The following is a 24982-nucleotide window of genomic DNA, read 5'->3' as shown; positions in this document are numbered from 1 at the left end:
TGATGATGAGCAAATTTCCGAATGTGAAGCAATTGGCCAAAAAGCAGTATGCTTGCAACATGAACAATGGGAGTGCCCTGTTCTGAACGGGGCATCAGCATCTGCAAGCCGCAAGCGTAAAGTGACATCCACTGAGGCCAAACTCCGCGACAACCCCACCAACTACAACCGTTCTACAGCGAAACATAGCCCATGCAATAATCTAATGATGCAACGAGCAATCCTCTCAAATTCCCCCAAGGTGGCTTGGTTCTGCATGACGATATGACTGTATTGCAGCAGTTGAGTCAAATATGTCGTTCAATTGGAATTAGCGGCAAAGAAGCGCAGCAGAAACGGCCGAGGGTCCATGCAAGTTCCATGGTGACTCATAGTGACTGGCCTGGGCGTTTACGGCTCCTCCTGCTTGTTTTGTCAGCCTTACAGCGGCCACAGCGAACACTTGCCACACTCCTGCCACCAAAGGAAGCCCGGGGACCAAAATTTTAGCGGAGCCCCACCCAATGAACTGTTCTGCGATTAAGTCCGGCCCGTCGACAACCGCCCCTAAAGGGAACTTCGATTCATCTAGAGGCTGTTTCCATAATCTTAAAAGTCGCCTCCCGGGCCCTCAAAGGGAAAGGAAGCCTGACATCAAAGTCAATTCACCTTCTTTCTTTCCCATTCACTCTTTGTGAGGCCGCATTTTGTCGCCCAAGCTTTGCCGCCCAGCCTGGCAGCACCCGTACGAAGACGCTGTATTTCAAAAAGCGCAATCACCATTTCATCATCACAGCAAACGTCGACGACAGCAAGCGGATCAGCCATGTCTGAAGGCGGAGGAGCGCAGACTCAGACGCAGACGCAGACTCAAGCGAGTTGGTCAAGCAGGGGAGGAAGGAGAGGCAGGTCTGGACGAGGAAGAGGGGGTCGAGGTCAGGGTGATGGCGGTCGTCGAGGCGGCGGCCGGAATGCCGTTGCCCAGTCGCAACCGCAGAACCAGAACCAGAGCCAGAATCAGGCGGGCCCAGCACCGGCGTCTGAGCCGATTGTGACGGCAGCACCTCGTGAGAGCGCACCAGATGCGTCTGCCTCTGGCTCAGGAAGGAGAGGGAGAGGCCGTGGTGGTTCTCGAGGTGGCCGAAGAGGTGGCGGTCGTGGCGGCTCTGGAGTTGCGGCGCCCGTCCCTGGAACTCAGCGGACGTTTGGTGGTCGCTTAACGACGAATGCCGGCCCCGACGAAAGTGCGGCAGCTGGTTTGAGTGCAGCTGCCCCAGATTTCGTGCCTGGGCAGCCCGTCCCTCAGAGATCGTGAGTTTGATATTCGCCACTTATAATGTTTCTGAGACTAATGCAGTCAAAGTGCACCTGCGCCCAAGCAGAAGAAGCCTCAATATCCCCTGGCACCAAAGTCTACAGCAGCAGACTTGCCCACGAGGATCCACGAGGACATCAGCCACGGTCAGTACGAGTGCGTCATTTGTTCTAGCGAAGTGCTGCGGTCATCTCGAGTATGGTCCTGTGGTTTGTGCTGGACTGTGTTGCACTTTTCCTGTGTCAAGAAGTGGTACACGAGCCAGCTCAAAAAGGACGATGACACGCACTCTTGGAGATGCCCAGGTTGCAACTCCAACCTTACCGAGGAGCCAACCTCGTATCACTGCTGGTGTGGCAAAGACATCAACCCGAGAAACGTGCCTGGTCTGCCTCCTCACTCCTGTGGACAAACCTGCTCCAAGCCCAGGTCGACATGTCCACACCCGTGCCCCCTCGAATGCCACGCCGGGCCGTGTCCACCTTGCACGTTACTGGGGCCGACTCAGGCATGCTTCTGCGGGAAGCATGAGGTTACGAAGCGATGTACCGAGACAGACTACGGCAATGGATGGAGTTGCAAGGAGATTTGCGGAGACTTGCTACCGTGTGGCGAGCATTTTTGCGCGACGTCGTGCCACCCAGGCTTGTGTGGTAGCTGCGAGATCCCAATGCAGGCGAGATGCTACTGTGGAAAGGAGCATAAAGAAATCCCTTGCGATCGACGAGGCGATTTGGAGATGTCCTTCAACTATGGTCAGATTTCTTCTGAGTCGGAGGATCCTTCCGAGGACAGCTGGTTCGACGGCTCATTCGATTGCGGTGCGACTTGCGGGAGAAAATACGACTGCGGTTTTCATGGGTGTGAAAAGACCTGTCATCCGCAGGATGAAGTTTCGGCTCACTGCCCACTCTCCCCCGACGTCGTGGCCAACTGCCCCTGCGGCAAGACGCCGTTGGAGGAGCTTCTCGACCAGCCGAGACAGTCTTGCCAGGATGAGGTTCCTCACTGCAAGAAGACCTGTGGAAAGACATTGTCTTGCGGCCACCAGTGTGTCGACACCTGCCATACCGGCCCTTGCAACCCCTGCTTCCAAAAGATGGACATAAGCTGTCGATGCGGCCGTACCAGTTGCACTTCGCTCTGTCACCAAGGCGAGATCGCGCCCCCGATGTGCATGAGAGTCTGCCAGGGTCAACTGAATTGCGCCCGTCACAAGTGTGGTGAGCGCTGTTGCCCGGGCGAGAAGCGGGCCATCGAGAGAGCCGCCGCCAGACGGAAACACCGCCCACAAATTGCGGAGGAGGTGGAGGCAGAGCACATCTGTGTTCGCGTCTGCGGGAGAACGCTGAAGTGCGGAACTCATGAGTGTTATCAAATTTGCCATTCTGGGCCATGCCCGAGCTGCTTGGAGGCTGTTTTCGAGGAAATCAGTTGTGCTTGCGGCAGGACTGTCCTCCAGCCGCCTCAACCCTGCGGCACCCCGCCCCCTGAGTGCCGCTTCGACTGTACCAGACCTCCGCCATGTGGTCACCCTTCGGTCAAGCACAACTGCCACCCCGACGATGTTCCTTGCCCGAAGTGCCCTTTCCTCGTGGAGAAGGCTTGCATCTGCGGCAAACAGAGAATGAAGAATAGACCATGCTGGCTTGAGGAAGCTCGCTGTGGTCTTCCTTGCGGCAAGAAGCTCAAGTGCGGGTAGGTTAAGCACACGACTACCCGATTGGACATACACTGACAAGTTATCAGCACGCACACCTGCAGAAAGGAGTGTCATCGCCCGGGTGAGTGTGAAGATGCCGAAATTCCTGGCTCTCATTGCGCCCAGCCTTGCGGCAAGACACGCAAGTCCTGCGAGCATGCTTGCCAGGACTCGTGCCACGCCCCTTACCGTACGTGATCCCTTTTCAACTTCCTGACTTCTGTCTAACAATCACCAGAATGCAAGGAAGACCGGCCATGTCAAAGCAAGACCTTCATTACCTGCGAATGCCAAAACCGCAAGAAAGAGGTTAAGTGTCTCGCCACGAAGACGAACCCGACACCCGACCGTGACACCCTCAAATGCGACGATGAATGCCTCCGTCTTCAACGTAACCAGCGCCTTGCCGCCGCTCTCAATGTCGACCCAGACCACACTGACGACCACATCCCGTACTCCGACACGACCCTGAAGCTCTTCCGCGAGCTCTCCCTTGCGTGGGCTCAGAATCAGGAACGCGAGTTCCGCGTTTTCGCCTCTGAGCCCTCCGAGAAGCGTCTCCGCTTCAAACCCATGCCCAAAGCTCAGCGCGCCTTCATACACAATCTCGCTGCGGACTTTGGCTTCGACTCAGAGAGCCAGGACCCGGAACCCCACCGCCACGTCTCAGTGTTCAAGACCCCGCGCTTTGTGTCCGCCCCGAAGAAGACACTCGCCCAGTGCGCCAAGATCCGCGCCGACGCCGCGAAACTCACCGCCGTCCCGGCCGCATCCTCCTCCGCGAACGCCTCCGCGGCACCGGAGCCCTTTAACGCCCTCCTCCTCACGGCACCGCGCTTCGGCCTCACGATTGACGAGATCGACTCCGCCCTTGCTATTCACCTGAAGTCCCACAACTCCCTCTCCTTCACAACCTCCTTCCTCCCGTCCGACGAGATCCTCATCCGCGCCGTACCCGTCACGTCCTGGGGCACCAGCACCTCCGCCGTCGAATCAACCCTCTCTTCCCTCAAACCACTCGTCGCCCGCACGGTCACAAAGGAAGGCCTCGCCGCCGCAGCTCTCCTCGTGACCGCCGACGCCAACCTCAACGTCCTCCGTCGCGAGGGCGCCGCCGCCGCAGGTGCCGGGGGCTGGAACGCCGTCGTCGGACGCGCCGCGGCCCAGCGTAGGGTGTTCGGCCCCGCCAAGCCCGAGACGACGCGGCCCAGCAGCGGGTTCGTCAGCTTCTCCAAGCTCGCGAGGAAGAAGGTCGTCGAGGACTCCGTGGCGGACGATTGGGAGGCTGCTGCGGATGACGAGTGAGGCGGTTTGCAGGGATTAGGATTGGAGGCTAGAAGTGACGGTGTCCGGCCAAGGAAGTTATCATTTTGAGATCGTTGGACAAGGAAGGTGCTTAGTGTTTTATCGCCTTGATTTCCCGCCTTGCGAATATCCATATATCCCCACGATGACGGAGAGATAAGCTTTAGACTTGTCACCGGAGATGCTTAGATAGAGGCCCCACGAAGGGCAATGTGCTTTCACGAGCAACTACCCATCAAAAGGGAACAGCTTCAGAATATTGAAATAGACATCATACAAAAGAACAAACGAGAAAGCAAACAAACAAAAAAACGAGTTAAATCATGCAACCATCTCTAAATCGTTCATAATTGCTATTGCATTTCCGTCCAATCCCTCCACAATGACATCGACGTACACTTCGACCACTCAACGCGTCGCAAAGCAAAGTCGCATCGTCGTCATCGTCAAGCCCCAGACCCCGCGATATCGCGCAATCTACTTATCACCAAGTCGGCTACGTCAAAGCATGCCACGTCAGAACATAATCACGGGATTCGAGCTACAAACCCTGCCCTCCACGGAACCCCCGTTTTCTCTAGGCAGGGTTGTCCCAGCCATCACCATCCATCGTGAACGATCTGCGAAGTTGACGAAAACGTGTTTCCGTTTCTCTGAAGTCCACCGATAGCATGGAAGAAAGGGAGAAAAACGGTTTACTCAGCTTATAGACAGGCATTGCGACCTCCCATGGACTCAGCCGCGGTCTGTGGTTGAGTGGTCCACGCGGCCTGGCCTGGCTTCCCCTGTCCCTTGGACCACCCCGCACCCGAGCCGTGGGTGTAGAAATATCACATCTCGCATGACGAGTACGCAGTACAGCAGATGTGAATACCAAAATCGTTGCTTCATTAATTATATGCTACTTCTGGGAAGTCGAACGTAGCACCCCGGCCCGTTCTGTGGGCGCCGGGTGGGGGTATCATTCTAGGGACCATCGAGATGGTTATTAGGTGGTAGGAGAGAGACGCTGCCGCCACGAGCCTCCATGAAAATGTCTTCCGCCTCTTGTCGTCTCGTGCAGGCCATCTTGATCCATCTCAGGAACTCAAGAGGTCGCCTTCGCGCGCATGCCCGTGTACCGACTTTGCCTCCGACAGCAGAAAGCCTCTGAAAAGACAGAGAAGAGGGAGTCCCGGTCCGACCCCTTCGCTAGGATCTCGGCCACATGCCTGTTGAACCGTTCCTCGTCCTCGAAGTGCTTTCTCTACAAGCGCTGCTTCTCTTCCTTGCTGGCCCCGCCGGTTACATTCGCCAAGAAGTCGGCTATCGCTTCAAAGTAACCCTCCTCGAGGACGCTAGAGTTGTGGTCGCCCGCTGGCAGGGGTTTCCAGATTTTGGAGGGTGCCTGGGACAGCTCGTAAAGCTGGCGCATGTGACGAGGTCTGAGACATGTGTTAGTTAGTCTAAGAGCGGCGACATCCAAGACAACACAAAAAAACAGGGTGGAGAAGCGGTATCAGACTCTCGTCGTAGGGTAAAATCAAGCGTCCCGAAGGACTCATATTTTGTGGGTGGTGACTTCAGATCATCATATCCGCTGTGTAGAAAGGTAGCAAAAACGAAGGGGAGTAGACTTACGGTACGATCTCATCCTGCAGGCCAGAGAGGAAAAGCATGGGCACCGAGGTGATGTTGGGAATCACCGACTCGCTCGGCCATACTTGGTGACACAAAAGGGTCAAGTACTTGGCCGGAGGAAGAACGGATGGGATAAGCTTGCGCATGGAGAGGAAGGTGTTCTCCAAGATCAAACCCGCAATATCGCCATCTTTTTGGTTCTTGGCAACAAGCTTGATGGCGACGGCCCCGCCCAAGCTCTGGCCGTAGACAACCAGCTTATGGCTGCTCGTCTCTGCGCGGGCGCGGAGGTAGTCGAGCGCCGTTTGCGCGTCGAGGAAAAGGCCGGACTCGTCAGGCTCGCCGGTGGAGAGGCCGTAGCCGCGGTACTCGAGCATGAAAACATTGCAGCCGATAAAGTTAATAAGCATGCGGGCAATGGGCAGGCGGTGACCGATATTGCCGGCGTTGCCGTGGAACATCAGGATGGTGACATTCGAGTTGTTGCCGCCGCGAGGGCCGCGAATGTAAAAGGCCGAGAGCTTTTCGCCATCGTTTGTCGGGATGACCAGCTCTTCGAAATCTTTAATTCCGTATTGTGAAGGTCGTGGGACTTCGGTGCGGGAATTCGGGGGCATGTGCGAAGGGTAAATCAAAGCCCTGGAGCCACACATGGTCTGGTTAGCTTGCTTTCGTTGTGGGGTCGCATCGGAAGAAGGTGGCGTCACATGGACACACACGCGAACCGCTTGGGTTGGGGGCGAAGGGAACACCTACTTCTGCTTGAAGTAGAGGAGGGTCGTCAAGACTGCTGCGATACCCTGCGAGGCAAAAGAGACTGATTAGCTTTGGGGACTAGCATAGCGGTTGAGGCACCGTCTCGGGGTGAGGGCCCAAGAGGAGGGGTAGCAGACAGGAAGGTTGAAGGCTCGGTGAGAAAAGATGGGTAGTCCGTAGGACGAGGAGGCGGGAATGGCCATACCGTCGAGGCTATGGCTGGTAGCCGCATGTACGCGCCAACAGTACTGAGCATAGAGACACCCTGCTCAAGATAACTGTTGGAGGACGACGACGCTGAATTGGAGGAAGACATCTCGGAAGGGTCTCTCTTTTTCCTGGCGGGAGGAAAGGCGGAGGAAAGATTATATTTCCTCAATGCTGGACCAGTCGGCGAGCCCTCAATAGGATTAGGAAGGGACCTGACCAGAATTGATGGGGAAGGTAAGGCCCGAAGCGAGGAGGCAGAGTCCAGGAGAGAGCGGAGCCTCGCGGAGGCGGTGGAGGCCGTCGCTAGCGGGCAGCAAGTACAGCCTACGCGGAGATTGGCGGGCAAGGTGACGGGTTGGATGTTAGAGCGCAAGTCGGTATGAGGCGATTGGAGACGCGAGCCAGGTCCAGGTCAACTGCGGTGGGCGGCCAACCGCAGCGCAGGCTCGCAACTGGACGAACAGACAGGGTCGCGCACGGAGCGGAGTGCTAAGCCTGGTGATTGACCGTCGACCCTGGAACCGGAAAGGCTGGCAGCGTTCCCTGATCGGAACGAAACCGAAGATCGGAGAGCGGTGTCAGTTTGTTGAGGAGCCAGAGCTCACTGGCACTGGACCTCTCTTTTTTGTTCTTGAGTCGTGAATGTTCCGTGTTTCGGGTTGCGAGCAGCAACGACCGCTGGCATAGAAGGCGCGGGAGCACACGGGCGACGGGAGATAGTGGTGTGGTTTTCTTTAGCAGGGCCGCATGATGCAGGTCAGGAGGGAAACCGTGTGAGGCGGGATCTTACAGCCGTGCCGCCGGCCGGGAGGTTTGGGGTGCAGCGATGGCTGTCGGGAGGGAGGGTTGCAGCGTTCAGCGCAGTGGGTGTCCTGGGCGGCCTTTTTCAATGTGCATCGAAATTCGAATCGGTGGATGAGGTCGGGGGCCAGCAACAAGGCGGGTCTGGGAGGCTTGTCGATGCGGCAGGTGACCTGATTTGGGGGTTGCCGGCAGGTTCTTTTTGGAGGTGCAGGGCTGCCAAGGCTTGTTGGACGGGCCTTGGAGGCGGAGGCAATCAATTTGAGAGGGTGCGTGAGGAAAGAGTCGAGTTGCGAGAAGCGATGATACGATGTGATCAGTAATGATGATAGGGAGGGGTGTTGGAGGCGAGATGTCCTGCGAACTAGTTTCCGAAATACGACAACCAGCATGAAGCGAGGGGATATCATTAAAAAAGTCAAAGGAGGCACTAGACGGTGGTTAAGGTGTTGGTTGGCTGACACTGTCCCGCTGCGACGCGGACAGACGCGTTGATAGTCTTGTGTGGTTTCATTGCGTTTGTTGCTAAACGCGCCTAGCATGAAGCAATAAACAGCCATCGCATTGCCGGCGGTCCGTCCTTGATATTGGAGATGGAATGCTTGCTGAGCTTACCTTGTGTACTAAACGAGCACGGGATGACCGCTTTGCCATGTTCAAGATGTGAGCTTTTTCGCAGTCCTTCAACGAGATAGAGACTCTATCGCGAGGAAGCAACTTGACATGAATCATTTATATCTTGCGGCAATTCCGTGGATATATTCACTGTTCCTATTCGAGCACGTAGACGATTCATCGCATGCAAGTTTTGGTGGCCGCGGCAAGTCAGCATACACACCAAATGCCACACGAGACAGTGACAGAAGTCTGCTTGATGGAGGGACGGATCATGATAGCCGGAATAGGTAGCCAGCTCCCTCGAACTCAGGAGGACGCATCCAAAGCCGCAACATCCATCAACTTGTGTCCGCCGTCTCGTTGCTTCAATACCTAGGAGGATCTGCCACTGAAACTAGACGTGGAAGACGGCGTGTGACAGGGAAGGAAAGGGCAAGCCGTGACCTGGTGGGGGAAACGTGCCTCTCAAAATGCAATCTCGGGCCCCCAAGTGCGCCGTGGGCTGACATAGCGGGTTGCGGTGATTGGCAGAGGCCGACAATAGGGGCAGCTCGGGCGATTTGGACACTCAAGCTGGAGCTCTGGATGACGGGAGACGCGGAAGCGCATCGGACGGATTGTCGGGAGCTTCCACATTACCTAAGCTGGTCCTGCGCCGGGCTGACTTTAAGGTCACCTTAGCACAACCGCGGTGCGCCGTCCATCCACCACGGCGGGGAGCTCATTCGCACGTTCCCCGAAGCTCTCCTGTCGCTGCTCGCTGCCGCGCACTTCCACCGTCCGGATCTAGCTATCCAGGGCAAGACACCTGAACCATCTCAATCTCAACCGCGGAGATCAATGGCACTGTCTTGGCTGGAACGAGGTGCGACTGGCGCCGAGCTTGGGGCTTGATACTTCATCCTTGCGGGCTGGCTTGCGTGAACAATGTGGCTCAGTACTAACGAATTGCAACTAACAACGGCGCCGTCAATCATTGAAGCTCCTCGGTCCAGATGAGATAATCTCGCATCCACTGCCAACGTGGCCTGCAAGTCATGGAAAACCCACGCGATGGGCTCTCTACAGCTAACCTGCCATCGTCGATCCGACTCCAGATTCTATACTTCCGTTTGCTCGATGGAAACGACGTGGGCCGCGCCCTGAGGCAAGGTAGGGAGGGCGTGTGCAGCAGCCCAAACGCAAGGCCGAAAGGGAAGTGGACATGGGAGGATTTCCAACAGCTGCATCCTCTTAAGCAATCCCAGGCACGGCACGCGGGCAAAGCCACCAACCTAACGCAAGGAAGGAGTCCAGGGCGAAGCCAGGAACAGGAAAAGGAACGACTTTCGTCCGTTCTAATTGCGTCCCTGCAGCCGGCAACCAACAACCAAATTTATATGTCTTTCCACTCGCAAGCCCCCAACGACAAGTCGTTCGTTCGGCCGACCGTCGATTTTAGACGCGCGCTATGGGGGCGGCGCTGAAGACATGCCCCAACAGGCCAACACTGAAGGGCGGCGATGCACTGCAAATGGGGGCTGCCCGCCAGCTGGGCCATCTCATGCAGCCCGCTAATCAGCGTGCCAGAAAGCGATGTGACGGCCCCCCGAGACGTCGACCTGGACGCCCAACGCGGCGGCAGCAGCCGTTCCATCCCTCTGGGACGTCGTCGTCATCCCTTTGATTCGCAGCGCCAGCCGGCGGATAGGGACAGGGCCCTCGCTTGGTCCGTCTCATGTGGCCGCTCCTTGTCCGGTCTCTTTTGGCAGTCGGTGGTCTACGGATACTACTGGCAAGGCATAGCATAATCTGACCTGACTTCAGCTACTACGAATTCGGATACGGATACCTTACTCAGAAGATCAGAGTGCGTGGCCCGGCCCTGCCCTTGTCGTGGAAACCGAGTCGTCCCCAGAATAGAAGCAGAGCAGAAGCTTCTGCTGCTCTTCGGTTTACCCCTGAGTCCCGTTCTCTCTCGTCACTCGAACATGGGGTTCTCGTCTCCTTCCGTGAAACCGCGGCAAACGGGACGGGGACGACGACAAGACACTGCATTCCAGTCAACGGTCCGTCCGGAACGTTGCCCCACCGGGTGCAATTGCGCTTCTCATGCTGGCAACGCCCCGGGCTTGTCTATGCAAAAGACGGCGTCGTCGCAATGTGCTTGATTGTGGATCGATGTCGAACGGCATGTCTAGCTAGGTCAGGGACTCATGGCAGCCACAGCTACCATCTTTCTTTAGACATCGATCACTAGCGGAGACCCCCAAGGTAAGGGCATAAGGTACAGAATCCACTGGCCTGCATTTCGCATTTCCACAACAGCTCGCCCTGTGAAGAAACGGGCGAAGCGCGGGGGCGGTCTGCAGTGCCAGGAAGCCAGAAGCCCACCACGGATGCATTCCGTTGCAGCTCGAGGTGGAATCAGTGGGATCTCGTGCTGCGAGTAAGTGGGAGAGGATGGTCAATGGTCGCCCGCTGGAGGCTGGACGGACGCAAGGACGGTGCTGCGCAGAGTCTCCATATCGTCCACCGTCTTCAGTGTTCCCGCCCGAGTGAGGCGGACAGATGCAACCACCCCCACCGTTGTCGCCCTGTCTCCAACGATTGGTCGGCCGCGAATTGGCTATCATCCGAAGTACAGCCAATCAGACGCGTCGTTCGTCTGGGTTTTGGATTCATTGGGGCACTCGACACCACCGATTGCTGCTGAATGACCGTCGTTTCCCTGGGATACCGCCTGTCACTGAGAAGGAGCCGGGGTGCGCCTAGCAACAACATGTCGAGCTGCCCAACTGCGATGCACTCCAACGTCTCCACGACAAAGACGGACCAGAGAAAAAAAAATCCCACTGCGAAAAGTTTCGTTCGATTCCCACTTTGTTTGCATAGACTTTTTTGCAGTGCAGCCCGCGCAGCTTCACGACTTTTCGCAACTCAACCTCGTCGCTAGCCGTGTCTTTGGCAACCGATAATTCGTCGCGCATTCTCCAGACGAGCGCAATCTCATCCGCCCAGTCCAAACATCCTCAGCACGGCCAATCTTGGACAGCTTTAGGCCGGTTTTGACGCCATTGCCCCTCGATTCACCACGCCACCAGCTCCTCCAGCTGTTCGTACTCTCGCTCACTCGTCGCAACCGCAAACTTTCAGTGCTGAGCTCACCTCGCTCAAAATACAACATCGTCCAGCTTGGATTCCCGCTCTCCAGTCCAGGAATCTCAGTCTCCAGTCTTTTACCCGTCGTCACCTGCAGCTGGTCACCTTTTTTCTGGGGGCAGAGATTGCGCGCGTTCCTCAGCTGCGTCTCTCTCTCTACCACATCCAACACACCTGAAGCGCGAAACAAATTCTCACCCCTCCATTCCCCCCTCCCCCCCTGCGGACGTCGCCCCCTTGGACCCCTCCAAATAAGGGATTCCAACTTTGGAGATCGCCGGCACAGCTACGTCTTTGAGACGCGAAACCAACACGGAGGAAGCCCCTGACATCTCGAGTTGGATTGAACTCTGAGTTCCTTTGCGCCTGCTCCCCCCGAGCCACCCGCCGTCTCGCCATTTCTCTCATCCTCTCGCCATCCTTCTGTCTGCTGCCGCCGACAAACACACACTTGCTCTCACAACACACAATCAACATCCAACAGCAACAACGTTCCCCTCGCTCCACGCCCGGGCCTGTCTCCAACATCCATCCCGCTAGTTCTCACACACACCCGCTACCGACTGCCAAAGTCTCAGCTACGCTTCCCAAAGCTCCAAAACACTCAGTGTCGTCCCCAAGTCTGCCCTTGTTCGTCTCGTACAAGGCACGTCCCGGCTTGCATTGCAGTCCACTTCTTGACGATCCCCCAAGCCCGCCAGCCCGGCCAGTCAGGCGCCGCCCTGAATCTGCACTCTGCAAATCCGCCTGCCGACAGATACACCACGGTCATTCCGTCGCCTCCCCAAACCGCCTTTCTTTCTCTTCCGTTAAATACCGCGACCCAGTCAAAACCGTTCTCAGCCCAACGTCCCGCGCCCAATAGAAGCCCATTGTAAGGACAACACATCATCGTACAGCGTCGCTCCCTTCATCATGGTGTCCTTCTCTTGTGAGGTAAGCCCGCCCGTCGCCCTCTTTTCTTCCTCTTCGTCCTCCTCCCCCTCCATCCCAAGGATCCCTTTACTTCTCCGTACGACCCCCCCGTCGGCAGCCCCACCCCCCCCCCCCCCCCCCCGAGGATCCCCATGTCGTCTTATTATAACCTCTTGACCTGACATCACATCCTCACACCACACACCTTCCACACAAGCAAGACACCAGACACACACCCCTCCAGCAACGGAAACAAACACCCCTCCACTTCCCCTTGGATGCTCTTTAATAGTCACTGTCTCGTCCCGTCCCTCCTTCGCCTCCCCGACCATACACCCCTCTTCATCCCCCAAGAATCCAATTATCTTGCTCCAGCAACTCCTGCGCAACATCACTGACCTGTCGCTTTGCTCAACCACAGAACTGTGGTGATGTCTTGACGAAGAAGAAGCTCGACCCGCACAGAAACCGTTGTCGAGGCGCCACTTACACTTGCATCGATTGCATGGTCTACTTCCCTGGCACCGAATATCGTTCTCATACCGTAAGTCCCACCAGTTCATCCTCGAGCCGCCAACGGGCGCCGTCTCCAAGGCTAAGGTAGTCATGTGCTAACCCAACGCCAGAGTTGCATGAGCGAAGCCCAAAAGTACCAAGGCGCCCTCTACAAGGAGAAGAAGAACAACAACAACAACAAGAAGCAGAACAATAGAAACAACATCCAGCCGCAAAACGTACCCCTTCCCGACGACAACATGGCTCACGTAGCATACGTTGAGGACGTCCCCGAGGACGTCTTCGAGACCTACGAATACCAGGGCGGCGGCAGCGACGACGGTGCCTCCCCGGCCAACCTGCCCGAAGCACCTACACCTCCCTCTGCCCCCAACGTCTTTGACTTCCTCGAAGCAGCAACACCCACCGCCTCAACACTCCAGCTCGGCCAGAAGGAAGTCAACGAAGAGACACAACTGGTTCGTTATGAAGCGAGCACCTTCCTGGACGAGGACGGCGCCATGGTCGACGAGGACCCCCAGGCTATGGTCCAATACGGCGCCGGCTCCATTCCCCTCGACCCTTACGAGACACCCGCCCCCAAGCACGAGAGGAGGAGGAAGGACGGCAGCGAGAAAAAGGACAAGAAGCGCAAGCGTCTTCACGTCGACACCGACCAGATGATGATCGACGCCCCGCCCCAGCTCCAGCACTCCGGCCTCACCGGCGGCATCAAGACCATGATGCGTCCCGTCTTCCCCCCGTCGCCCGACTTCTCCGGCGGCGACGCCGACCCGTCTCCTCTCAGCCCGCTGAAGAAGACGAAGCACTCCAAGCACAAGAAGTCCTCCGAGGGCGGCATCGGCAACAACATCCTCGGCCTCCTCAACATGAACACCAGCAGCAAGACCAAGGCCAAGAAGCGCAAGGTCTCGTCCTCATCCAAGAAGCACTCCTCGCACCGCCACCGCGACGGCGAGAAGGCCCCCAAGCTCATCGAGTACCGCCCTGGCTCCCGCGACAGCAAGAAGGACGGCGACGGCGACGACAACCAAATGGTCGTCTTCCGCCCCCGCGCCGACGTCTTCCTGTCCCTCGTCAACAAGGGCCCCGAAAGCGAGCGCGGCTGCAGCATGAACAAGGCCCTGAAGCGCTTCCACCGGGAGCGCTCCTCCTCCGGCGACAGCCTCAGCAAGCTCATGGAGGAGAAGGAGCTGTGGCGGTCCCTGCGCATGAGGCGTAACGAGCGTGGAGAAATTGTACTCTTCACTGCCTGAGCAGTGTTCGCTGCTCGAGTTAAATCTCCAACCCCCAAACACCCTTTTGTAACCAATGGATAAGCGGGCTGGGGAACTCATAAAGGATAAGGAGTTTAAGCGTTTGATGGGGTTTTTTTTTTCACTGTTTTAATTGGAACGCACAATGGCACATGATACCTACACGATGGAATAGAGAGCCATCGAGCCCTGGAATGGGCAAACGGGCCCTCCTCAAGGGGAGACAGGGCGGACCGTTGGGTGGGGTCGGGGGAAAGGTGTTCGGATCACTTGTCTTGGTCGACAAACAGTATCACTTTTATTTCTCTCTCCTCTTTCCTTGATACTGGCCGCCCCCGTTCATCGTATTCAATGGTCGGCATCGCTCCCAGGAAGCTGGTCTTCGAAGCTTACAACCGACGAGCCATCTGATCCATTGATATGAAGCGCGGCGGTGACACAGTGTTTAGGGGGGATGTTTCTTCAAACTTTTTCAAACTCTTCTGTGTATTGAGTAGGAAGGTCGACCAACACATTTTCTGTCTCTCGTTACATTTCTCTGAGCATCTTCTTGATTTTGACAATTGTGAAGGGAGTGTGCTAATACCTTTTGTATCATCTCGGAGTGTACCTCTATTCTGTGGTATATAATTCATTTCGTACAAACTCTTGGCTTCGGATGCCCTTTGATTATTCATGCAAACTCCAGTCCTGCATACGCCCAGGATCAAATACCACCACTGGTCTCACCCACCAAGCTCTCCGCTCATTGTAAACAAAAAAGTGTAAATGTACAAAAGTAAACTCCGCATCGCCTCACCGGGCAGCTGAACATAAAAAACCCCTTTCCATCACGCAAGCCTTAGGGGCAGGATATGCTGCACCATCGCCTCCCGCCTACAGAGGGGACACTCAGGCTTCTCCCTCACCCAGTCCCCGATACACGTCCAGCAAAACACATGCCCGCACTGCGTCGCGGACGGGTCCTTCAGCTCCTCCAGACACAGCGTGCACTTCCGCTGCGCCGCGCCCGCAATGTACCCCATCACCTTCTCGTCGCTCAAATCATACCGCGCCTCCTCCGCTGCCACCACAGGCGTGTGCGTGACCGCGGCAATATCAACCTTCGCCCCGCCGGCCCCGTTCCCGCCGGGCGTGCCCGTCTCGGAGAGCAGCACGGCCGTGTTCGCCGCGTACGCGTTCGAATCGAGCGACACGTCGATATGTCCTGCGGCCAGGGCGCGCTCGCGGGCGGCGCGGGAGGTGGAGAAGTCGGAGATGGTGGCGCGGATGTGCAGGTAGGATTGCACGGCGAGCTGGGCGACGAGCAGCACGCCGAGGACCTCGTAGCCGGCGCGGTCGGGGGAGTCGGGGACTTTCCGGGTGAAGACGTAGCGGAAGCCGAGGAGGCGCTTGGCGAGCTCGTAGTAGGTGCCGGTGAAGTAGAAGACGGCGAGGGTGGCGGCGTGGAGGGGCGCGGCGGAGGTGAGGCTGGGGAGGTTGGCGAGGATGTAAGCGGCGAGCTTTTGGCGGGTGGTCCCCGGTGGCTGCTGGCCCTTGGGGAGGGAGGATTGCAGGACGGCGCGGATGCGGGCGCGCACGGAGGGGAGGAGACGGCCGAGGGCGTAGGGGAGGAGGACGGAGGTGGCGATGTAGGAGGCGCGGCGGGGGAGGGCGGGCAGCTCGGCGGCGGAGGGGTTGCTGGGGGGCACGTGGAGCTGGACGAGGTCGCAGTACTCTTCGCCGAGGGTGCGGTTGCCAGGCAGGGTGGTGAGGGCGAGGTAGAGGGTGTCGGCGAGGAGGCGGTGGAGGGAGGTTGCGGAGTGGGCGGAGCGGGCGCCGAGGAGCAGGCGGTGGAGGGAGGTCAGGGTGTTGGAGAGGTGGCCTTTGTAGTAGGCGTCTTTTTGGTGGGCGCGGATGATGTCGGGCGCGGAGGCGTAGGGGTATGGTGAGGAGGGGAGCGTCGGGTGTTGTGGTTGTTCGGGGGAGGACGACATTATGAATGGTGATTGCGCATTGCGCGCGCGCGAGGCAGGGCGCGGGTTCGTTGTTTGTCAAGTTGTGATGTTTTCGGCTTCGATGGTCTGGTTCCTTGGGTAGGAAGGTATGGCGCGGCGTCGGGGAATTGGAATGAGGGTAAAGTCGTGATGGAGTATCGTGGACGTGATGGTGTTGAGATGCGCAGCGCCGTTTTTGGTGGTTGGAGATTTGAGCCGAGGCGCTGCGACAGCTGCCGGGGCTCGCTGGAGCTCGGCCGGCAATTGTCAGCATGTGTGGTGCATGGCCCGGCGCCGAGCAGCCTCGATGGCGGGGATTGATCCTGACAGGGATCAGGACTACCACTTACAAGCCGTGGAATGTCACCCGAAATGTTTGTTTGACGGTGGGATGAGCACGCGGTTTAATGTGCGTCGTTGAAGAATTAGATTTATGACTCCTGCTCGCAATTGCCAAAATCGCGCATGCCCTTCGACTTCGCCAGAGGCAGCAGTTCACACGGGTGATAGCTCGCAGATGTTAGCGTTTGGGCGGAGGGACACGTATAAACACTAACATGCGATACCGGGGTGAGGGGTTTGATAAGATGCGCCGCTGAGTCTCTGAAGCCAACTGACCCGTAATGCCGAAACTGCTCCGTCAAGCTCTCCGGTTCAGAACGTTTTGTGTTTGAGCGTGAGAAAACAAATCCGATTTCTCTCCCCGTTTAAACGGCGCAGCCGACTCTCAAGTTTTTCTTCAACTCACAGAAGCGCTCGACTTTCTGGCTTTGGATGAGTCATCTGCTCTCAAGGCAGTGTACGTAACTTCCTCACTTCAACATATGTTGAGGGGCATCCGCGACGAGACTGCGACTCTTGAGGCAAGTCATTCCACAGACACTTTCGGATATCAGGCAACTAATTAAAACATAGACTTGAACAAAGATCATCAACATGGGCCACCTCGTCACGGTAGCGACATGTTCGCTCAACCAGTGGGCTCTGGACGTGAGTCTCTACCCCTCATCACGAGTTGTCGACGATGCTAACTCTGCAACTCTAGTGGGAAGGCAACACTGCTCGCATTATTGAGAGTATCCAAAAGGCCAAGGCCGCCGGAGCCCGGCTTCGTGTCGGTCCTGTGAGTCACCCATATTTCTCAGCTTACCCAACGGCTCCTTCAGTCTTCGGAAACTATTTGCGAAGGAAGTTTCAGTCAACTAACTCCAACCCAGGAACTCGAAATCTGCGGCTATGGCTGCCTCGACCACCTCCTCGAGCAGGACCTCTACCTGCACTGCTTCGAGATGCTCCGCCGCATTCTCCTCGACGAGTCCTGCCACGACATCCTCCTCGACATCGGCATGCCCGTCCAGCACCGCAACCAGCGCTTCAACTGCCGCGTCCTCTGCCTCAACGGCAAGATCCTCATGATCCGCCCCAAGATGTGGCTCGCCAACGACGGCAACTACCGCGAGATGCGGCACTTCACCCCGTGGATGCACCCGCGCACCACCGAGCAGTACCACCTGCCGCGCATCCTGCAGGACATCCAGGGCGCCACGCACGTCGTCTTCGGCGACGCCGTCGTCTCGACCCCGGACACCTGCTTCGGTGCCGAGACCTGCGAGGAGCTCTTCACCCCCAACGCCCCGCACATCGCCATGTCCCTGGACGGCGTCGAGATCATCACCAACAGCAGCGGCTCGCACTTCACCCTGCAGAAGCTCGACACCCGCCTGCAGCTCATCATGGAGGCCACGCGCAAGAACGGCGGCATCTACCTGTACGCCAACCAGCAGGGCTGCGACGGCGACAGGCTGTACTACGACGGCTCGGCCATGATTCTGGTCAACGGCGATGTTGTGGCGCAGGGGTCGCAGTTCAGCTTGAACGATGTCGAGGTCGTCACTGCGACGGTGGACTTGGAGGAGGTGCGGGCGTACCGCTCTGCGATCTCTCGCGGCCTGCAGGCTGCGCGGTCTGATGCCAAGTACGAGAGGATCCAGACTTCTTTCGAGCTGAGCTCCGAGGACGACGATGCGGACGTCGAGAAGCGCCCTTCGCCTCCTATTCAGCCCAAGTTCTACTCTGTCGAGGAGGAGATTGCGCAGTGTGCTGGATGCTATCTTTGGGATGTAAGGTTACTGGCGTCCCTTGCCTTTGCGAAGCTGACAACTTTCAGTACCTCCGTCGGTCTGGAACAGCAGGATATCTCGTTCCACTCAGTGGTGGCATCGACTCCTGCGCAACCGCAAGTACGTCTCCTTCGCCCCTTATTCCAACACCAACTAACCCATTGTAGCAATCGTATTTTCCATGTGCCGTATCGTAATGAAGGCTGTCGAAGAGGGCAACGCCCAGGTAATCGAAGACGTAAAGCGCATCGCCAAGTATGAAGGCGACGGTGTTCTCCCCAAGACGCCACAGGCCCTCTGCAACCAGGTCTTCTCAACCATCTACATGGGCATGAGGGAACAGAGCTCTGCCGAGACCCGCGGACGTGCAAAGGATCTCGCCGAGGCCATTGGCAGCTACCACATCAATCTCGACATCGACGAGATCTACCAGGCGCAGAAGAACCTCCTCAAAACCACAAACAACTTTGAGCCCAGGTTCAAGGTCGAAGGCGGCACCGTCCAGGAGAACCTGATGCTGCAGTGCCTCCAGGCGAGAATTCGTATGGTGACGGCGTACGAGTACGGACAGATTCTTCCCACTGCCAGAGGCCGCCCTGGTGGTGGTGGCTTGCTCGTTTTGGGCAGTGCCAACGTCGGCGAGTCTTTGAGAGGATACTTCACCAAGTAAGCGATTCATAAAACGTAAGCACTGACGTTGATGTACTAATATTCACATAGATATGATTGCTCCAGTAAGAACGCCCATCCTTGGGCCTCGCAGAGAGGCTTTGGGCACTAACCCGCGCAAATCGCTGAATACGCGGGTCCCGCCCCTGACAAGGACACACACTGACACAAACCCTTACAGGCGCCGACATCAACCCCATCGGGTCCATTGACAAGTCCGACCTCAAGCGCTTCATCGCCTGGGCCGAGAAGGACTTTGGCATCCCGTGTCTCCACGACTTCCTTACGGCGGTCCCGACTGCGGAACTTGTGAGTCCCAATCTTTCCTCCCACTTTCCTCACACCGAGGCTGCCTCCCCCCAGAACTGTACAGAGGAGCAGTTTCCACTCACACGCACCCCATAGGAACCCATCTCGGAGACGTACGTCCAGAGCGATGAGGTCGACATGGGCATGACATACCCGGAGCTCACCATCATGGGCCGCCTCCGCAAGGTCAACAAGCTGGGCCCCTATGGCATGTTCCAGCGCCTCGTCCACGACTGGGACGAACACCGCGAGCGTGCACCGGATGATGAGGCACCGCTTTACAACCCGAGACAGACGGCCGAGAAGGTCAAGAAGTTCTTCCACTTTTACGCAATCAACCGTGAGTCTAGTCCGCACATTCCATAACGACAAGAGAAGTGACTAACGACGACGGGAACAGGACACAAGATGACGACGCTCACTCCATCCTTACACTGCAACGACTACTGTAAGATCCTCTTCGTACCGTCCAATCGGGTCGATGACATTTCCGCTGACTTTCCAACCCCCAAAAATAGCCCCCGACGACAACAGATTTGACCTCCGCCCGTTCCTCTACCCTCCCTTCTGGAAGAGCTGGAGTTTCAAGAAGATTGACATGGAGCTGGAGAAGATTGAAAAGAGGCAGGCCAAGAAGAAGGCGGCGGCGACGGCGTAAGTGTATAGACTAAGCCCGCGGGTCCCACTTCCCGCATAGAAGTTCGGACTGTATGTACATAGAGTGGAACTCTCCCAACTCTGTGATTGCTCCGTAGAGGCTGTAGTAGATCGGTACTCTAATTGGACCCGAATACCGAAAAGAAGTCGGCCCCGAACCGCGGCACAGTGCCTCAGTGATGGAGCTCGCTACTTCCAATTGTCCCTTTCTAGAATGCGCGTAAGGGGAGGCTGCATGCAATTAGTATAAGTCGACGTTGATCTCAACTTTACGCTCCCACATTCCGCCCAACCTAACCATTCCTTGTCGTAAATTTACCCCAGTTTTGAGGCTGTAGTGTGCTGTCGTGTAGTGTATGTAAAAGTGTCCGGGATGTAGGGCGCGGGAAGTAAGGGGTGTAAAAAAGCTTACGACTTCAGATCCAACGTCGATCTAAGGATGAGCAGAAAAAAACTCCCCGTGAACCAATCAACTTGCGCACAATGTAAGCCTGTAATGCTACGGATTCCGCGGGGTGGCCGGGATTGATATTAAACACCAGAAAAACCCACGATCTGATGAGAATTTGCAGCGTGGTGGTTGGCTCGCATTTGCCCCAGATTCGCTTCGTGGCAGTGTAATCTGGGGCAAATGCGAACCAACCACAGCCGACTCGTTTCACGTTTTCGGGACATTGTTGACGACGTGGATGCCTCTTTTGACGATATTCATAGGATGTCCAGAGCTTTAGCCTCGACCGCCAAGACTTTCAAGATCCACGGGAAGGTGTTTGCTTGTTTCTCGATGTGGCGTTCGTCCGGATGGTCAATCCACTTGACGAGAAAGAATGGATGAACCTCTGGGATTCTAGAGCATGACGGGACGCAGTCGGTGACGACGACGGGTGACGCATAGCGGGATGAAGACGTCAAGCGAAGGGAGTTTTTTTTCCCCTTTCGTGATGGAGGAGGAAAGGGGTGAATGGATAGGAGAGCGGAGGCTCCGATGATGAAGATGGAAAGGGCCAAAAGAATCACTTATAAGAAGATGATAATTCCAGCCTCGAAAGGAATCTTGAAAGGAGAGATCACCAAGCCAGCCTGGATCAGCAAGACCTCAGCCTAGCAAAAACTCTCATTCAACAGAACACTCTCCCACAATCTTTACAAAAACACCAAGAAACAACATCTTCACCACTCTTTCCAACAACATGCACTCCTCCGTCCTCCTCCTCCTGACTTCGGTCATGCTCGGCGCCGCCCACCCGGGCCACCACGAGGAGTCCCACCCGGCGCTCCTCGCCGCCCGCCACGAGCACCACGGCCTCGCCCGCCGCGGCCTCGAGAACTGCGTCAACACCAAGGCCTACCGCGACCTCCAGGCCCGCGCCATGGTCCGCCGTGCCCAGACAATCGACTACCACCGCGCCATCCGCAAGGCCAAGCGCGACGTCGACTCCGCCGGCACGGGACACAACCAGACCTCGCTCCACGTCGGCATCGACACGTCCACCCCGTCCACCGACATCTTCGGCTCCAACCACACCTGCATCCTCAACCCGGAGGGCGAGATCGGCCCCTTCTGGGTCAAGGGCGAGCACATCCGCTCCGACCTCCGCGACGGCGAGCCCGGCGTCGACGTCGTCCTCGACGGCCAGTTCATCGACGTCGAGACCTGCGAGCCCATTACCGACCTCTACTGGGATCTGTGGAATTGCAACGCCACGGGTATCTACTCGGGCGTCCAGGAGAGCTCCAACGGCAACGGTGACGACGCCTCCAACCTCAACAAGACGGCCCTCCGCGGCGTCCAGAAGACCGACAACGACGGCGTCGTCCAGTTCACCACCATCTTCCCGGGCCACTACTCCGGCCGCGCCACCCACCACCACATGGTCGCCTTCCTCGACGCCACCGTCCTGCCCAACAACACCCTCTCCTCCAGCCACGCCGCCCACATCGGCCAGCTCTTCTGGGACCAGGACCTCGTCGAGGCCGTCGAGGCCCTCGCCCCCTACAACACTAACACCGTCGACATCACCCTCAACAGCGACGACCACGTCGTCGGCGACGAGCTCGGCAGTAACGCCGACTCCGACCCCTTCTTCCAGTACGCCTACCTCGGTGACGACGTCGCTGAGGGCATCTTCGGCTGGATCACCATCGGCATCAACCGCACCGCCAGCTACGACACCAGCTACAGCTTCGAGTACACCTCCTCCGGCGGCGTCGCCGTCGAGAACTCCGGCTCCGGCGGTGTCGGCGGCGATGCCCCCAGCGGCGCCCCCAGCGGCGCCGGTTTCCCTAGCGGCTCCGGAGCTCCTCCTGCTGCTACCTCCACCTCTGCTTAAAAAGGGGCTTCGTGTGAGTGTGAATGTGTAGGGGTGCTCCGATGATGGAGCTCAGCATAAATGCGTCGGTGACACAGACGTATGTGCATGAGATATGAGGACTTATCAACCACCGCGCGTCGGCTTCGGACGTGCTTTCGGTTGCATATTCTACAGGATTGAAAAGCCATTATGCGTCGGCGCGGACGTATTTGGCTTCATGATGATCAAGATACCAAAACCCTGTTTTTTCAAGCGTTTCCTTACTCCTTTTTCCTATGTATAGAGATATTTCAATACAAAATCCTGCTAGGGAATTTTCCACAAACTGCTGGCCTTGAATATGTGTCTGTAATCTTGCCTTCAAATGTTTGAGTCTGTCAAAGTGCGAGAAATATCCCTCTTTGCTATTACATTTTAATCACGAACGCCTCCGACTGTGGACTTGAGGAATCTCAATTGAAGGGGAAACCATGCTGACTTCGTTGACATTTAGATGGGAGCTAAGGTATGGAGGGTAGGATCAACGTATCAACATCAAGTAAGCAGACATTATGAGCAGCAGTCTGACATCATCCATTCCCTCTTTGGAAGTTTCGTATTTTGAATGCTTGGCTTGGCGTTCTACTACTCAATAACCCCTTTGTACTAAAGAAAACAGAAATCTCTAATAGTCGTCCGGTGCTAACTTCGGAAACAGTATCTCACCTCCACCATTGGGCCCACAATGTCGCAGCCTTCTTTGGCTCAAGTTGTGCGGAGAGTCGCTCGGGAATACGGATTGCAGACGAGAAACAAAGCACGCAATATGGGTGTAGCTCCAGACTTACAAACATTTTGGTATGAGGCGGAACCCGAGAAGCTGCGATGCCTCGTGTGCGGCGAGTCTTTCCTCCAAGATGCCCTTGTACGGACCTTCAACGTGTCGGCGATCACCAGTGACCGAGACGTATCTCCGCGATGTAGCAGAGTCGTCGAATCGCATCTCGGCGTGGAAATATTGCTGTTCGATAGGCACCTTCACTGTCTCCTGAACGCAGGTGTTCCCATGATCACGGTGTCTCACGTCTGGGACCCCCAGATCTCGGCCATTCAGCAGCAACACCGCTTCTCACCCCAGACTCAACATGTCAGGCACCTCGCAATCGAAAACCCGGTCCGAATATTTACCAACATTGAGAAAGACCCCCAGTTCCCGCCAGACTCAGAGCTCTGGCACGACTATTTCAGCGTTCCTCAATGGACGGACCAGCTGAAAAGTCGAATCCTCCTGGCCATTCACAGAATCTTTGAAGAGGCCCATACAACCATCATCCACTTTGACGGTCTCACTCCGGCAGTCGTCGACAAGCTACATCGTGGAAGGACCTCTCATGAACGTCTGAGCGGTTTGACTGGAGTTTGCAATGAGAAGTGGTTCACGCGCATGTGGACCGCTATGGAGTTCGTGCGGAGCCGGTCAGTCCGGATGATGACGAGCGACTTCCAGATTGTGCAAGGCGACGACGGGACTGACCCAGCGTTTCTCAGAAAACTTCAGCAAGTCTGGGGAAAGGAGGTCGAGGCTCACGGCGGCGATGTGTGGGGTTTGGAGGACAGCGTCGGGATGCGAACGTCGGAAAACCTGGTACCGTGGAACCTGGGGCCGTTACAGCAAGTCAGATCTCTCCATCGAACAAACTTCGCAATGGCATTTGCCCTGTTGTCGAAACGGGGCTGCCGTGATGAGATGGACTTCTTGCATGGCCTCCGCGGCATTACACAGAGCGACTACGAGGAGCCTCCGGGGCCAAACTTCCGCCGGGGGTATCTTCATGTCGCTTGGCTTTGCCTCCTCGCGGGAGACTACAGCCCCCTATTCATGACACCAAATCTCCCCATGCCTGATCCACCTCAGGAGGCAAACTTGTTTACATGCTACAATGATGTGTGGACATGGGGGATGGGTGAGGTCATCTCACCTCCGGACTATATACCCAAGGTCTCTATCGACAGCTCTCACGAGGATACCATTCAGGCCAGGCTCCAGCCCATTGGCATCGTCAGTATGCTTTCCGAATCATCATGGTACTCTCCGCTCGACCAGTTTGCCGCTTGCGCTGAAATGACCTTGGCGCAGACGGGCCCCAACCTGAACGACTTCGTGGCCACCCTCGGAACCAGGCTCTTCGGTGAAGACACGAACAGCATCATGCAGCATATCGATAACCAAGGTACCGCTCGAGACCTTGAGAGCATGCTCATGAGCCAGTATACCCGCAGCGAATGGCGTCCAGACTGGCGGGTGGAAACCCTCGGCCTCGGAGGAACAGACGCAATCATGTGGCTCGCCGACGCTCTTCACCTCACTGGCATCGTAGACGGAGTGGTGCAGAACCGGCTCGGACTCATGTTCGCGCATGCCGGCACGGTCCACAATAAGCCACACTCGAAGATCGTGTCCGTGACTTGCACACACTGCCACAAGACGTCTCTGTTCCGCGCGGGACTCTTCGCGCCCGCGAACGAGGTTCGGCTCGCGCGAGCGTGGAGGATACCTGGGCTGCAATATCAAATGGCACTTAAGAATGGGATGGCGGTGCTCGAGAACGGCGGCCGTGTTCTGGGGAGGATGATTTGGGCTACGCCTGCGTGTGAGTGCGTGGAAACGGAGATGGTGGATTTAAGGATGCCAGATTTGCCGAACCCACAACCTTACAACTCTGGTAAGAGAGCTCAGTCATGCTGACCAGGTGGCTATTAGATAGGTGCAGTGCCTGACTAGTGACTACTATACGCTTAGCCCAATCCTCGGGTTTCCATGACTCT

At 56.8% G+C, this 24982-nt stretch overlaps 6 protein-coding genes across 6 annotated transcripts; 4 read left to right on the top strand and 2 right to left on the bottom strand.

The window, feature by feature from the left end:
- Positions 1-805: 805 nt before the first annotated feature.
- Positions 806-4301, top strand: CGCA056_v000860 (FKBP12-associated protein 1-like protein; the record flags this gene model as incomplete). Its single annotated transcript, XM_037316121.1, has 4 exons — positions 806-1290; positions 1343-1450; positions 3044-3186; positions 3235-4301. 4 exons carry the CDS (start codon positions 806-808, stop codon positions 4299-4301), a joined length of 1803 nt encoding a protein of 600 aa, XP_037184342.1.
- A 1246-nt stretch (positions 4302-5547) lies between these two features.
- On the bottom strand, positions 5548-6993 carry bem46 (the record flags this gene model as incomplete). Its single annotated transcript, XM_037316120.1, has 4 exons — positions 5548-5725; positions 5922-6560; positions 6678-6721; positions 6883-6993. The coding sequence occupies 4 exons, from the start codon at positions 6991-6993 to the stop codon at positions 5548-5550; spliced, it is 972 nt and encodes a 323-aa protein (XP_037185315.1).
- Positions 6994-12867: 5874 nt separating this feature from the next.
- CGCA056_v000858 (uncharacterized protein) lies at positions 12868-14134 on the top strand (the record flags this gene model as incomplete). Its single annotated transcript, XM_037316119.1, has 2 exons — positions 12868-12906; positions 12989-14134. 2 exons carry the CDS (start codon positions 12868-12870, stop codon positions 14132-14134), a joined length of 1185 nt encoding a protein of 394 aa, XP_037185314.1.
- An 830-nt stretch (positions 14135-14964) lies between these two features.
- Positions 14965-16110, bottom strand: PEX10 (Peroxisome biogenesis factor 10; the record flags this gene model as incomplete). The annotated part of the gene is made up of 1 exon (XM_037316118.1): positions 14965-16110. One exon carries the CDS (start codon positions 16108-16110, stop codon positions 14965-14967), a length of 1146 nt encoding a protein of 381 aa, XP_037186185.1.
- Positions 16111-17046: 936 nt separating this feature from the next.
- On the top strand, positions 17047-19866 carry QNS1 (Glutamine-dependent NAD(+) synthetase; the record flags this gene model as incomplete). The annotated part of the gene is made up of 10 exons (XM_037316117.1): positions 17047-17100; positions 17156-17233; positions 17328-18230; positions 18278-18350; positions 18398-18896; positions 18951-18964; positions 19081-19208; positions 19305-19548; positions 19609-19656; positions 19727-19866. 10 exons carry the CDS (start codon positions 17047-17049, stop codon positions 19864-19866), a joined length of 2181 nt encoding a protein of 726 aa, XP_037186184.1.
- A 1189-nt stretch (positions 19867-21055) lies between these two features.
- On the top strand, positions 21056-22195 carry CGCA056_v000855 (uncharacterized protein; the record flags this gene model as incomplete). The annotated part of the gene is made up of 1 exon (XM_037316116.1): positions 21056-22195. One exon carries the CDS (start codon positions 21056-21058, stop codon positions 22193-22195), a length of 1140 nt encoding a protein of 379 aa, XP_037186183.1.
- Positions 22196-24982: the final 2787 nt, after the last annotated feature.

This window comes from Colletotrichum aenigma (assembly GCF_013390185.1).
Source record: "Colletotrichum aenigma strain Cg56 chromosome Unknown KSG_Cg56_contig01, whole genome shotgun sequence".
In the NCBI taxonomy this organism is placed as follows: Eukaryota; Fungi; Ascomycota; class Sordariomycetes; order Glomerellales; family Glomerellaceae; genus Colletotrichum; species Colletotrichum aenigma.
Note: the sequence above shows the minus strand (reverse complement) of the source record. Positions and strands in the feature narration are given on the sequence as shown.